At 44.5% G+C, this 13,304-nt stretch overlaps 1 protein-coding gene across 1 annotated transcript in view; it reads left to right on the top strand.

Moving 5' to 3' along the window:
- Positions 1-13,304, top strand: part of FBXO10 (F-box protein 10) — a 58,112-nt gene that overhangs the window by 19,155 nt on the left and 25,653 nt on the right. Inside the window, exons 2-3 of the mRNA XM_012802437.2 lie at positions 5,504-6,094; positions 10,419-11,252. Of these exons, the coding sequence (XP_012657891.1) occupies positions 5,510-6,094; positions 10,419-11,252 (1,419 nt within the window). The 5' untranslated portion in view covers positions 5,504-5,509. The remainder of the gene's footprint in view (positions 1-5,503; positions 6,095-10,418; positions 11,253-13,304) is intronic.

Genomic DNA, 13,304 nt, shown 5'->3' with positions numbered 1-13,304 from the left:
GGCTGTCTGCTTGCCTTACTTACTGTGTTCTTGGCTGTGCAGAAGCTGTTTAGTTTGATCAGGTCCCAATAGTGTATTTTGATGTTGCTTCAATTGCCCCGGGTGTCCTCCTCATAAAATGTTCACCCAGGCCGATTTCTTCAAGCGTTTTCCCTACACTTTCTTCTAGTATTTTTATGGTTTCGTGTCTTAAGTTTAAATCTTTAATCCAGTGAGAGTCTAACTTAGTTAATGGTGAAAGGTGTGGGTCCAGTTGGTCTAAGTGGATGTTAACAGGATGTTTGCCTTTTAAAATTATTCACCAAACTCTACATTTGTTTTGTGTACTTTCCATTTTGTTTACACTTTTAAAATGTGATAGAGCTCTTCCCAGGGTGCTGTGGAAGCCCAGGGAGGCACTTGATTTCTGACTCCCTTTCTGAGGAGAGGATAAGGAAAGACTTTCAGAAAAAGGTATTTATTTGGAAGGAGGGGGTAGGGTGGGATGAATGTCAGAGATGACAGAGAACAAGATCTGTACTAGGCTTGATACTGGAAGCCGTGGGGAGCCCCTGAGGGATTTTTAAGCCAACAGGTGGCACAATCAGATTTGTATTTTAGAAAGATCCCTGTGGCAGCTGTATGTCTGATGGATTGGGCAGAGGCATTACTATTTCTGGGAAGACCAGTTAAGAATCTGTTGTAGCACTCCAAGCTAAAAATGAGATGGGAAAGCCAGAAAAAATGCAGTGATGGGGGGGGGGGGATAGAAAAGACAGAACTTATAGGAGAGATTGCTTAAGGAAGCAGAAACTTAGGACTTTAGAGAGTTTCTGTAGGAGGAAGAAATCAAGAAGGTTTATCTGTTATAGTCTTGGGCAGCTACGGTGGGAGATGATGGTGCTGTTAGCCCAGGATATGGAATACAGTACAAGTGCTGGAGCAGGGTGGGGAGAGATGATAATATATACTATTTTTAAAACTAAAATGAAGTTTACATACAGCAATATGCACAGAACTAAAACATACAAATCACTGAGGTTTTTTTTTTTAAGCAATATGTACCCATGTAACTAACACACCAATTAAGATATAAAACATTTCCTTAACCCTCAGAGTTTCCTTCTACCCCCTTCAAGTCAGCCTTTACCCCATTCATAAGCAGTGTTCTGATTTTTATCCCTATAGATCAGTTTTGTCTGTTGTCTTTTGTTCTCAGCATTTTTTTTCTGCCCCCACCACCACTTCCCCAGTATATTATTTTTGAGATCCATCCATGTTATTGTCTGTATTAGTAGTTCACTCCTTTTTATTGCTGAAGAGTATTCTGTTGTATGAATACACTACAACTTGTTTATCCATCTTCTATATCATGAATAAGACTGCTGTAAACATTGCTATATAAGTTTGTAAACGTGTTTTCATTTATCTTGTGTAAATATCTAAGTGTGGAGTTCCTGGGGCATAGAATGGATATATATTTAACTGTAAAAGAAACTGCTAGTTTTCTCAAGTGATTCTAGTATTTTATACGCCCACCAGCAATGTTATGAGAGTTCTGGTTGTTTCACATCTTTGCTGCTTTGATGCTTTTAGTGTTTTTAATTATAGTCACTTTATTGTGTATGAAGTGGTTTCTCATTATAGTTTTATTACAAATTGAGTAATAAGCTTTGTGAACTTATTGCCCATTCATTTTTCTTCTTTTGTGAAGTTTCTGTTCAAATTTTTTGGGCTATTTTTTTGGCTGGGCCCAGTGACTCACAGCTGTAATCCTAGCACTCTGGGAGGCTGAGGCGGGTGGATTGCCTGAGCCAGAGCAAGACCTCATCTCTTAAAAAAAAAAAAAATATGGTGGCCACCGGTAGTCTCAGCTACTTGGGAGGCTGAGGCAAGAGAATGGCTTAAGCCCAAGAGTTTGAGGTTGCTGTGAGTTGTGTGCCATGGCGCTCTACCAAGGGCAACAAAGTGAAATTCTGTCTCAAAAAATTTTTTTTAAAAAAGGGGGTTTTTTTGCCTGTTTTGGATTTTTTTTTAATTGAGTGCCAGAGTTCTCAATGTTCTGGGTACAAGGCCTTTGTCCTGTATATGCATCACAAACATTATCTCCTGTTCTATTACCTGTCTTTTTATTTTCTTAAAGTTACCATTTGGTGAGTGGAAGAATTTTTAGACCAATTTATTGAATTTTTTCTTTCATTGTTAGTGCTTTCATGTTCTAAGAAGTCTTTTCCTGCCCCAAGTTTTCAAATATATTTTCCTTTGTTTTCTTCCAGATGCTTCATAGATTTAGCTTTTATGTTTGGGTCTACAATCAATCTGGAGTTAATTTTTATATATAGTGTGAGTTGCAAGTCAAGGTTTTTGTTTTTTTTTTTAACATATGGATATCAAGTTGTTCTATGTAGATATGAAGCCTCTTATTGAAAAGCTTTTCTTTACTCAGTGAATTGCACTGACCTTTTGTCAAAAATGAGTACACTGATAATGTGCAAAGTTCTGTTTTTGGACTCTATTTTTCTTATGTCAATACAGTCTTATGGATGAGGTGTTAAGGGTGCCTGCATCATGTTGTCTTTTCTTACAGAGTGTTTTACTCTAGCAGGCAGTTAAATCACTGAGAAAGAACCTTTTGATCCTGTCAGGCTTGCTTTAATCCTTCCCATTTCAATTGAATACCTTTAATACCTTTCTGAATTTTTGAACTGAATAGTCTGAGTCTCAGCATGAATCCTCCATGTTGTTTGGGCCACATTCTGGTGTTTCCCAGCTCTGCATGATCTCAACTATTGTCATTTAGTTCTGAGCCCGTAACAGGTGTTCTTTACCAGGTCTGATGGGGTCTGGCCCATATCAGCCCAGTGCTCAGCCAAGAAACTGCCCACCTGCCCGCCCCCACTCTGTGCTTCTCTCTGTATTCTGGTGCACTGCCTCACAATGGCAGCAGCACAGAACTTGGGTCTGCCTGCTCGGCAAGACTGCCATGCTGCTTGGGCTCCATCTCCCCACACCACAGTAAGGAGATGTCCCTGAATGAAAGCTAGGGCATTCTTGGAACTCACCTCCTGTTTCCTTTCTTTTGAAAATCGTAGTCCAGAGCGACTTGCTGCTCAGTGCCTGAAGGCGTATATTCAGTTGCCACATACATTTTTGTCCAGGTTTATAGTTATTTATGACAAGAGGGAAAATGTACTTCTGATTATTCTTTCATGGCCTGATTGATATGAAAGTCAGGGTTCCATTTTGGACATGATGTTGAGTTTTTGTATCTATGCAGCATCCAAATAGAAATGCTGGACAATTGAGTTACCTATGGAGCTTGAAGGAGACAATAGGACTGGCAATTCAGGTTTTATAGTCAAGTATTTCCAGTGGTAGCTGAAGCCAAAGGAGATGGGATCACTCAGCTACAGCATGGGTAGAAGAACATTTTTCTAGACTGAGAAAGCATAGCTAAAGAAGCAAGGAGCAGGAGACATCAGTGCCGCAGAAACCACCTGAATAAAGTGGTGTCCGTCTGAGGGAGTGGCAGATGTCAGGACCCCAGCCTTTCTCTGTAATGTTTCAGAGCCTAGTTCTTCTCCAATGCTGCGGAGAAGATTCCTTGGGTGAATTATAGAAGGATCTACATACTCAGGTTCCAGTACTAACTGTAGAGTTTAAATCTTGGGGCTTAGATAACTGACAGGTATAATCAGCATTTTCATAAAATTGAGAGGAAAACCAATGCTTTGGAGCGGTTAACAATTAATTAAGGAATCTACCCTGTTTCTAGTTCTACTTTCTAGCTGTCTAGATATAATAGGGTTTCAGACTTGGAAGTTAGTCTAAATGATCTAACTCAGCTCTCTTGTGTTTTAGGTGGGAAAATTCACACTTATAAATGAGGGGGCTTTAGGTAGGTATAAAGAATGGAAATTCAATGAAGTCAGCTTATACCAAAAAGAGAATTTATAATAAGAATGCAGAGGCATCTGATGGCATTCACAGGGCAAGAGTGAAGCTGAGAGTAGACTGGAGCCACGCCCTTCGGTGCTATAGAGAAACAAGATGCCCTCTGCTTTCTCCTTTTTCTCTGCTTTTTTCTGTATCTCTGATTAATTCTTCTCTTAATGTAGATCAGCTTCTTTTGTCTTTCCCTTCCCCCCAGCCACCTGGGGAAAATGATCAACAGCAACTATTTCTGAGTTTATAGCTTAGGAAAGAAGCTATTCATCACTACCATTTAAGAAGCCAGCCTGGATGTAGAATCACAATTCATATTCTCCTGGAGAAAGTCTCAGTGGCCCAGTTGAAACAATCCCATTGGTTGGGGGACCATTGTTCTGTATACATTCTGCAGGGAATCCTACCTCTGTAATCACATGGCAGGGGAAGGTTATTTTCCAGCGAAAGCAAGGATGCAGATGGCTAAACAGCAAGCCTCATCGGTGTTCAGGACACTAGGGTTATGTCAATAACTGGTGACAGAGCAAACCCACAGTATATGACCCAGCTGCAGTCTTTCCTGGGGCTGCCTCACATGCGGAAACATTAGCAATGACTTTATCTTGGAATGAGGAACCTATTGGCATAAAGAGCAGAGGTCTCCTCCCTGAGAGTGTAGGGGATACAGAGCTCTAGGACCCTGACAGCCAAAAGTGGGTGCTGTCTGGATGATTCCAGACTTTCATTCGTTAGTCAGAGAATCCCAAATGAAACCTGCTTAAGCAAAAGGAAATTTATAGGAAGGTAATTGGGTACCTCACAAAATTGAAGGAAAGTCTGTAGGTTCCAGGGCATCTTCAAGAATCTAGAATCAGTGCCACCAGGACACATACATACATACATGCTCATCTTTTTACTTTTTTTCTTCCTCTTTTTCAATCTTCCATCTTTCATATCTACTTGTTTGTGTTTGGCTATTATACCACAAGGTCTCCTTCAAAAAGTAGGGAACCTGGTAAGTCCAGGGTTGTACATATTCTTTGGTTTCTTTTGTTGTTGTTGTTGTTGTTGTTGTTGTTGTTGTTGTTGACAGAGTCTCACTCTGTTACCCTGGATAGAGTGCTGTGATGTCTTAGCTTACAGCAACCTCAAAATACTTGGACTCAAGTGATTCTCTTGCCTCAGCCTCCTGAGTAGTTGGGACTATTGGTGCCCACCACAACACCTGCCTAATTCTTTTTTCTTTCTATTTTTAGGAGAATCAGGGTCTTACTCTTGCTCAGGCTGGTCTTGAACTCCTGAGCTCAAGCAATCCACCTGCCTCGGCCCCCCAGAGTACTAGGATTACAGGTCTGAGCCACTGTGCCCATCTGGTCATACAAATTCTTATAGTACTGACCAAAAAGAAGAGTCTTCTTTGCTAATTCCAGGTAGAAAGAGTCCACAGTGGGATTCAGATTGAGAGGATAGAACATCCAATTCGCTGGGCCTTTTTTACATGTTCAATGCTTGGACTCAGAACATGACAGCGGGTATTTTAAGAAGGGGAACAGTAAGCAAGGTAGACAAAAACCTTTTGTTTTATGTCTATCTTTAGGTTACCATGGAGGCTGGTGGCCTCCCCCTGGAGCTGTGGCGCTTGATCTTAGCCTACCTGCACCTTCCTGACCTGTGCCGCTGCAGCCTGGTATGCAGGGCTTGGTATGAACTCATCCTCAGTCTCGACAGTACACGCTGGCGGCAGCTGTGTTTGGGCTGTACAGAGTGCCGCCACCCCAACTGGCCCAACCAGCCTGATGTAGAGCCTGAGTCTTGGAGGGAGGCCTTCAAGCAGCATTACCTTGCCTCTAAGACATGGACCAAGAACGCTTTGGACTTGGAGTCCTCTGTCTGCTTTTCTTTATTCCGCCGGAGGAGGGAAAGACGTACCCTGAGTGTTGGACCAGGTCATGAATTTGACAGCCTGAGCAGTGCCTTGGCAATGGCCAGCCTATATGACCGAATTATGCTCTACCCAGGTGTATATGAAGAGCAAGGTGAAATCATCCTGAAGGTGCCCGTGGAGATTATAGGGCATGGGAAGTTGGGCGAAGTGGCCCTTATAGCCAGCATTGATCAGCACTGCTCAACCACACGCCTGTGTAACCTCATCTTCATGCCAGCCTGGTTCTCACCCATCATGTATAAGGTGAGTGTTCACATCGAATAAATGGCCTTTCCAGTCCTGATCTGGCCTCATCTCAGTGGATTTGTAGTCCCTTTTTTGTTAGAATTGAGTAGCTTAGTATACACACTCCTGAATTCTGGACTAGTTAAAATTTTAATAGGCACAGGGATCAGTATGATTCAAAATTCTACTTTATTTATGGCAAGGCTGTATTAATAAATGAGGTTCGGGATTGGCGCCTATAGCCTGGTGCTGGCCACATACACATCCCTTGCTGGTAGGTTCGAACCCAGCCCAGGCCAGTTAAACAACAATGATAACTGCAACAAAAAAATAGCCCGGCACTGGGGCAGGCGCCTGTGGTCCCAGCTACTCGGGAGGCTGAGGCAAGAGAATTGCTTAAGCCCAAGTGTTTGAGGTTGCTGTGAGCTGTGTTGCCACAGCACTCTACTGAGGGCACCATAGTGAGATTCTGTCTCAACAACAAAAAAATGAGGCTCACCTTTTTACCTTTTTTCTTCCTCTTTTTCAATTTTCATCTTTCATTTCTGCTTAACTGTCATACCACAAGGTCTCCTTCAAAAGGTAGGGAACCTGGCAGGTCCAGGGTCATACATATTCTTTTATTTATTTATTTATTTATTTTGAGCTAGAGTCTCACTTTGTTGCCCTGGATAGAGTGCTGTAACATCTTAGCTCACAGCAACCTCAGAACAAATGGGCTCAAGTGATCCTCTTGTCTCAGCCTCCTGAGTAGTTGGGACTATAGGCACCTGCCACAATGCCTGCCTAATTTTTTTTTCTTTCTGTTTTTGGTAGATTTGTGGTCTCACTCTTGCTCAAGCTGGTCTTGAACTCTTGAGCTCAGGCAATACACCTACCTCAGCCTCCCAGAAGTTGCCTAGAAACTTGGATTGTGGCTCGGCGCCTATAGCTCAACCGGCTAAGGCGCCATCCACATACACCTAAGGTGGCAGGTTCGAATCCCCAGCCCGGACCCGCCAAAACAACAATGACGGCCGCAACCAAAAAAAAAAAATAGCCGGGCGTTGTGGCGAGCGCCTGTGGTCCCAGCTACTTGGGAGATGGAGGAGGAGACTCGCTTGAGCCCAGGAGTTGGAGGTTGCTGTGAGCTGTAATGCCATGGCACTCTACCCAGGGGGACAGCTTGAGGCTCTGTCTCAAAAAAAAGAAACTTGGATTGTGTACCTAATCAATAAAAATTAATATCGCTACTATTTTTTCTATTTTTCTATATATTTCTATTATTACTACCAATAGCAACTTAATTTTTTTTTTAAGTCAGAATCTCGCTTTCTTACCCCAGCTAGAGTGCAGTGGCATCATCATAGCCCACTGAAACCTCAAACTCCTGGGCGTAAGCAGACTTCCTGTCTCAGTCTCCTTTGTAGCTGGGACTATAGATATACACCATGATGACCATCTAATTTTTGTATTTTTAGTAGAGATAGGGGTCCTTTTTGGGGGGGACAGTTTCACTATGTCTCCCTCGGTAGAGTACTGTGACATCACAGCTCACAGTAACCTCAAACTCTTCAGTTTAAGCGATTCTTTTGCCTCAGCCTCCCAAGTAGCTGGGGCTACAGGTCCCCGCCACAACGCCCAGCTATTTTTTTTGTTGCAGTTGTCATTGTTGTTTTTCAGGCCCCAAGCCGGGTTCAAACCCACCAGTCCTGATGTATGTGGCTGGTGCCCTAATCACTGAGCGATAGGCGCCTAGCCAGGGGTCTTACTTTTTCTTAGTCTGGTCTTTAACTCCTGATCTCAAGCAATCAGTCTTTTCATCTCGACTTCCCAGAGTGCTAGGTTTATAATTATGTGCCACCGTGCTAGCCAACAACTTAAAATTGTCTCTTATGTTTGTAATGATCATGTTCTTTTCTTTCTTTCTTTTTTTTTTTTTTTGAGATAGAGTCTCACTCTGTTGCCCAGGCTAGAGTACTGTGCCATCAGCTTAGCACACAGAGGCCTCAAACTCCTGGGTTCAAACAATCCTCCTGCCTCAGTCTCCCAAGTAGCTGGGACTATGGGTGCCCACTACAACGCCTGGCTAATTTTTCTATTTTTAGTAGAGATGAGGGTCTCACTCTTGCTCAGACTGGTCTCAAACTCCTGAGCTGAAGCTATCTTCCTGCCTTGGCCTCCCAAGGGAGTATAGGCGAGAGCCACCATACTCGGCCTACACCATTTTTGATGCACTTAGTATATGCCAAGCATGTACTTTCTAGCCATCATCTCATTTATTCCTCTTAGCATCCCTGTGGGATAGGTAGTGTCATCTGATTTTATAGATGAAACTGAGGCTCAGCAAGACTAAGTGACATACCCAGGGTCTCAGACTTAGTACAGGACAAAGCTGAGATCCAAAGCCTATATTCATAATCTAGGAGACTTCCATCTGTGACCTCGTTTGATCCCCACCACAAACACATGTGGTAGGCATCATGCTGTCCCCATTTTGCAGATCAGGAGGTTAGAGATGTTGAGTAATTTTCTCAAGTTAGTAAATAGTAAGGTTAGACCTCAAATCCAGGCCTTCTAATCTAAGCATTTATAAAATTATAAGATGCTAGATTCCCTGGGAGCTTAAAAGCCTATCATGTAGCTCTAGAATGTTTCAGAAGAACTGATGAGCTTCTTTTGTGCTGGTCTGTAGATCCAGAAGGACCTTTTGTCTCTAAAAAAGAAACAATGTTCCAGATCCTTCACCTTTATAATAAATTTATTCTTAGAGTAATATGTTAATTTTAGCCACCATCAGAAGTACAGCCTTAGATCCTCAAGGAGGTGGGATGGGGTGGCCTCAGGCTTCTCTGTGGCCTGCCATCTGGCTTAGTGCTCAGTACATGTTAGTACTTGGCTCATGGTTGTGTTTTAACTAAAAAAGACCTGGGACCTAGGATGCCTTGCCAGAAAAATGCAAAGGCCAAGGTGATTTCTTAGCAGTTTTCAGTGACTTTCAGGGAGAACCATCTATAGAGAGCTGACTTTTATCTTTAGAGTGGAAATGGTTTCCTAAGGAGTAGTAAGAAAAAATTCGGAAGGAAGAAGACTTAAAGAGGTTAAGGGAGTTATGTTCTGGGATAAGCTATCAAGGGAGGTCACTGCTAAAGAGTTTAAAAAATTGTGCAAGGGGTAAATGTGTCTGGATTACTAAATGGGATCATGAGACACCTCCTCATTTTATGGTTCAAATACATCTGACAGAATTTGTATGAAATCGAGAAACAGTTTTTTTCAGGAATATAGAACAAATGGATCTCACCAAGCTTACTTCTCCATCAGGCCCAGAGAGCTGAGGGGTCAGATGAACTATGATGTAGGGTCAGCACTTCCCCAACCCTACCCCCATCGCAGACTCTTGAGGATATTATGCTTTTTGCGTTCCTGACCCCAGATGATAATAGCACCAGTTTTGTGCCTGGTACTATGCTTTGTTGATTAGTGAGCTGTGGCCCACAGAGAAGGAAATGGGCTTAAAGAGGTGAAGGCATTTGTCTAAGATAGCACACTTGAAAGAGTCAGCCCCCCAAGCCCATGCTTTTAAGCACTGTTCAGTATTTTCCTGGTCATGGCAGCATAGCTTGTTCTTCTCTTCAGAGACGTGACCTGGTGTTTTTTGCTGTGACCACAGGATCCAATAGCCACATAGACCTCTTTCCTAGTAAGAGGTCTGTGTGGCTGGGCCTCCCCCACTGCCTGTCCCAGTGCAGGCAGGGTTTAAGACTTGAAGTTTTAGGAAAGGTTATGCTGCAGAGTAAGAACTTTTTTGCCATCATTCACTCTTGTCCCCCTTCCCTTGAGATTAGAAAGATGGAAAGGTAGGCAGCTCCCAAGCCTCCTCCCTCTCTGATGCAAGGCAGTTCTCCAGTTCCTTTTAGGGGCCACCAACACCCCTGCCCTGGTGGGGAAGGGGAGATGATCAGCAGAACAAATGGCTTTTCCATGCTCTACCCTCCTTAAAGAGCAGTTAAAGAGTGCAAAACAAATTATATCCCTCTAGGGCGGTGTCTGTGGCTCAGTGGGTAGGGCACCGGCCCCATATACTGAGGGTGGCGGGTTCAAACCCAGCCCCAGCTGAACTGCAACCAAAAAATAGCCAGGCACTGTGGCGGACGCCTGTAGTCCTAGCTACTCGGGAGGCTGAGGCAAGAGAATCGCTTAAGCTCAGGAGTTAGAGGTTGCTATGAGCTGTGTGACACCACGGCACTCTACCAAGGGCAACAAAGTGAAACTCTGCATCAAAAAAATAAAACAAAACAAAACAAAACAAAAAAACAAATTATATCCCTCTAATAGCCATTTTCTCCTTTTCATTCCTCAGACAACATCAGGTCACGTCCAGTTTGACAACTGCAACTTTGAGAATGGACACATCCAGGTCCATGGCCCAGGTACCTGCCAAGTGAAGTTTTGCACCTTCAAAAACACCCATGTCTTCCTGCACAACGTGCCCCTCTGTGTCCTGGAAAACTGTGAATTTGTAGGCAGTGAAAACAACTCTGTGACTGTTGAGGGTCACCCATCTGCAGATAAGAACTGGGCCTACAAGTATCTGCTAGCACTTATCAAGTCCTCTCCCACTTTGCTGCCCCCAGAGGACTCTGATTTTTTAATGTCCCTGGACCTAGAGAGCCGAGACCAGGCCTGGAGCCCAAAGACTTGTGACATTGTAATTGAGGGCAGCCAGAGCCCTACCAGCCCAGCTGCTAACTCCCCAAAGCCAGGTTCCAAGGCTGGCTCACAGGAGGCAGAGGTGAGCAGTGATGGGGAAAGGGTGCCCCAGGCCTCAGACAGCAGCGATGGAGGCCTGAGTCCCAGTGGTGAAGATGAAGATGAGGAACAGCTCACATACAGACTGTCTTACCAAGTGCAAGGCCCACGCCCAGTACTGGGGGGCTCCTTCCTGGGCCCACCCCTGCCAGGAGCATCCATTCAGCTGCCCAGCTGCCTAGTGCTGAACTCACTGCAGCAAGAGCTGCAGAAGGACAAGGAGGCCATGGCACTGGCCAACTCTGTGCAGGGCTGCCTCATCCGCAAGTGCCTCTTCCGGGATGGAAAGGGAGGCGTCTTAGTCTGTTCCTATGGCCAAGCCAAGATGGAAGGAAACATCTTCCGGAACCTGACTTACGCAGTGCGGTGTATACATAATAGCAAGGTGCTGTCATAAGGGCTGTAGACAAAGGAGGCCTCACTAGGTCTCTAGAAACTTGACTTTTGGTTGATGAGAAGGCTCCTGTGCTGCATGTGGAGAGGGTTTAATGGGGCTATTTAGCATTTGTAAAGGGGGAGAGGGCAGGAACTATTTTTCTCATATCACAAAAAAGGAAATAGTCCCAGAGAGGAAAGATGACTTACACAGGGTCCAAGTCTACTGCAATCCAGTGTGAGAGGTCTTATGATAAAGGCAAGCCATGGATGGCATAGGAGCCCAAAAAAGGGGGCACCCGACCTAGCCTCAAGGAACCAGGACAGGTTTCCTGGAGAAACAGTGCGTAGGCTGAGCTGTAAGGAAGAATAAGACTTGGCAAGGTGAAGGTGAGAGGCAAAGAGAGCGTGTGTGAAGCCTAGAGGTGAGAGTAGACACAGCACTTGCAAGGGGTTAGTTATGGACAGACGGGGAGGTGAAGGAGGGAGGAGGGAGTCAGCAGGAGCTAGATCAAGGCCACAGAGGTCTAGCGAGTAGTTGTCCTTGAGGGAAACTTTTAAGCAGAGAATTATGGACAAATCTGGTTGTTTTTTTTTTTTTTTTTTTGAGAGGGAAACTTTTAAGCAGAGAATTGTGGACAAATCTGGGTTTTTTTGTTTGTTGAGACAGAGTCTTTGTCACCCTTGGTAGAGTAGTATGACGTCACAGCTCACAGCAACCTCAAACTTTTGGGTTAAAGCGATTCTCTTGCCTCAGCCTCCTAAGTAGCTGAGATTACAGGCATGAGCCACCACACCCGACTTCTTGAAACTGTATAACTTTAATCTGTCCAACTAGGAACTGTATCATAACAGCTCCCAAGTCTGCATGTCAGGGTATATCTCCAGCACTCCAGACCCAGACAGCCAGGTGCTCCAGATGTCTGGTTCAGTATAGACACCATATATGCTCCAAATTTTATGTGCCCAGACAGGACTACTCTCTATAGCCATACCCTAAACTCCCCCCCTTTTCCTGCCCCTGCATCCTGGTGTCTTGGGCCAGAAATCTCAGCCTCAGCCCCTGACTATTCCCTCCCCAGATCCTCCTTTCTGCCTTGCCAGACTGCCCTCTTCCCTCTCTCCATATCCACTGTTCTTCACTGATCTCTTTGCCTCTAGCCTTGTCCTCCTCCATTCCATTCTCTACAAATAATGAGCTTTCAAAAACCAGATTTATTGGCTCGGCGTTTGTAGCACAGTGGTTACAGTGCCAGCCGCATACACTAAGAGTGGCAGGTTCAAACCCAGCCCAGGCCAGCTAAACTGCAACAAAAAAATAGCCAGGTGTTGTGGCAGGAGCTCAGGAGTTCAAGACTAGTCTAAGCAAGAACAACACCCCGTCTCTTAAAAAAAAAAAACAAAAAAAAAAAAACTAGCCAGGTATTGTAGCAGGCACCTGTAGTCCCAGTTACTTGGGAGGTTGAGGCCAGAGGATCACTTGAGCCCAACAGCTTGAGATTGCTGTGAGCTGTGACGCCACAGCACTCTACCAAAGGCAACAAAGTGAGGCTCTGTTTAAATAAATAAATAAAGTTAAACACCCTCAGTCATAGCCATCTTGAGCAGTTGCCCTATGGGACTTTTGGCAGGAGCTGTGACACCACAAATTCCTACTGAATTTCTACCAAGGCACCTGAAAAACTGATAGTTAGGAGTTTTAACTATAAAAAGGTCCATGGTGTCTCAGGAGCACCACACATCAGGAATAATTACATGCTTAGTGGTGTGAATAGAAGCAGGGAGCTGTGTGGCGGAGTGCAGGGCTTACTGAGCTGGTTCTGTGCTGAGAATAAGGCCTTAATCCAGAGGTCACAGGGCCATCAACCTGTCTCTGCCTTCTAGAACATTCCAGAAGGGCAAAGGCTGTCAGGAAGAGGCAGGTTTGCCTGAGGTGCCAAGAAGAAAAGGCGGTTGTGGCTTGGCGGCTATAGCTCAACCGGCTAAGGCGCCAGCCACGTACACCTAAGGTGGCGGGTTTGAATCCCCAGCCTGGACCCGCCAAACAACAATGACGGCTGCA

The sequence above is a fragment of the Otolemur garnettii genome, unplaced genomic scaffold, assembly GCF_000181295.1.
Source record: "Otolemur garnettii isolate 467f Iridium unplaced genomic scaffold, OtoGar3 scaffold00014, whole genome shotgun sequence".
Classification (NCBI taxonomy): domain Eukaryota; kingdom Metazoa; phylum Chordata; class Mammalia; order Primates; family Galagidae; genus Otolemur; species Otolemur garnettii.
This window is presented reverse-complemented; position numbering and strand designations above follow the sequence as displayed.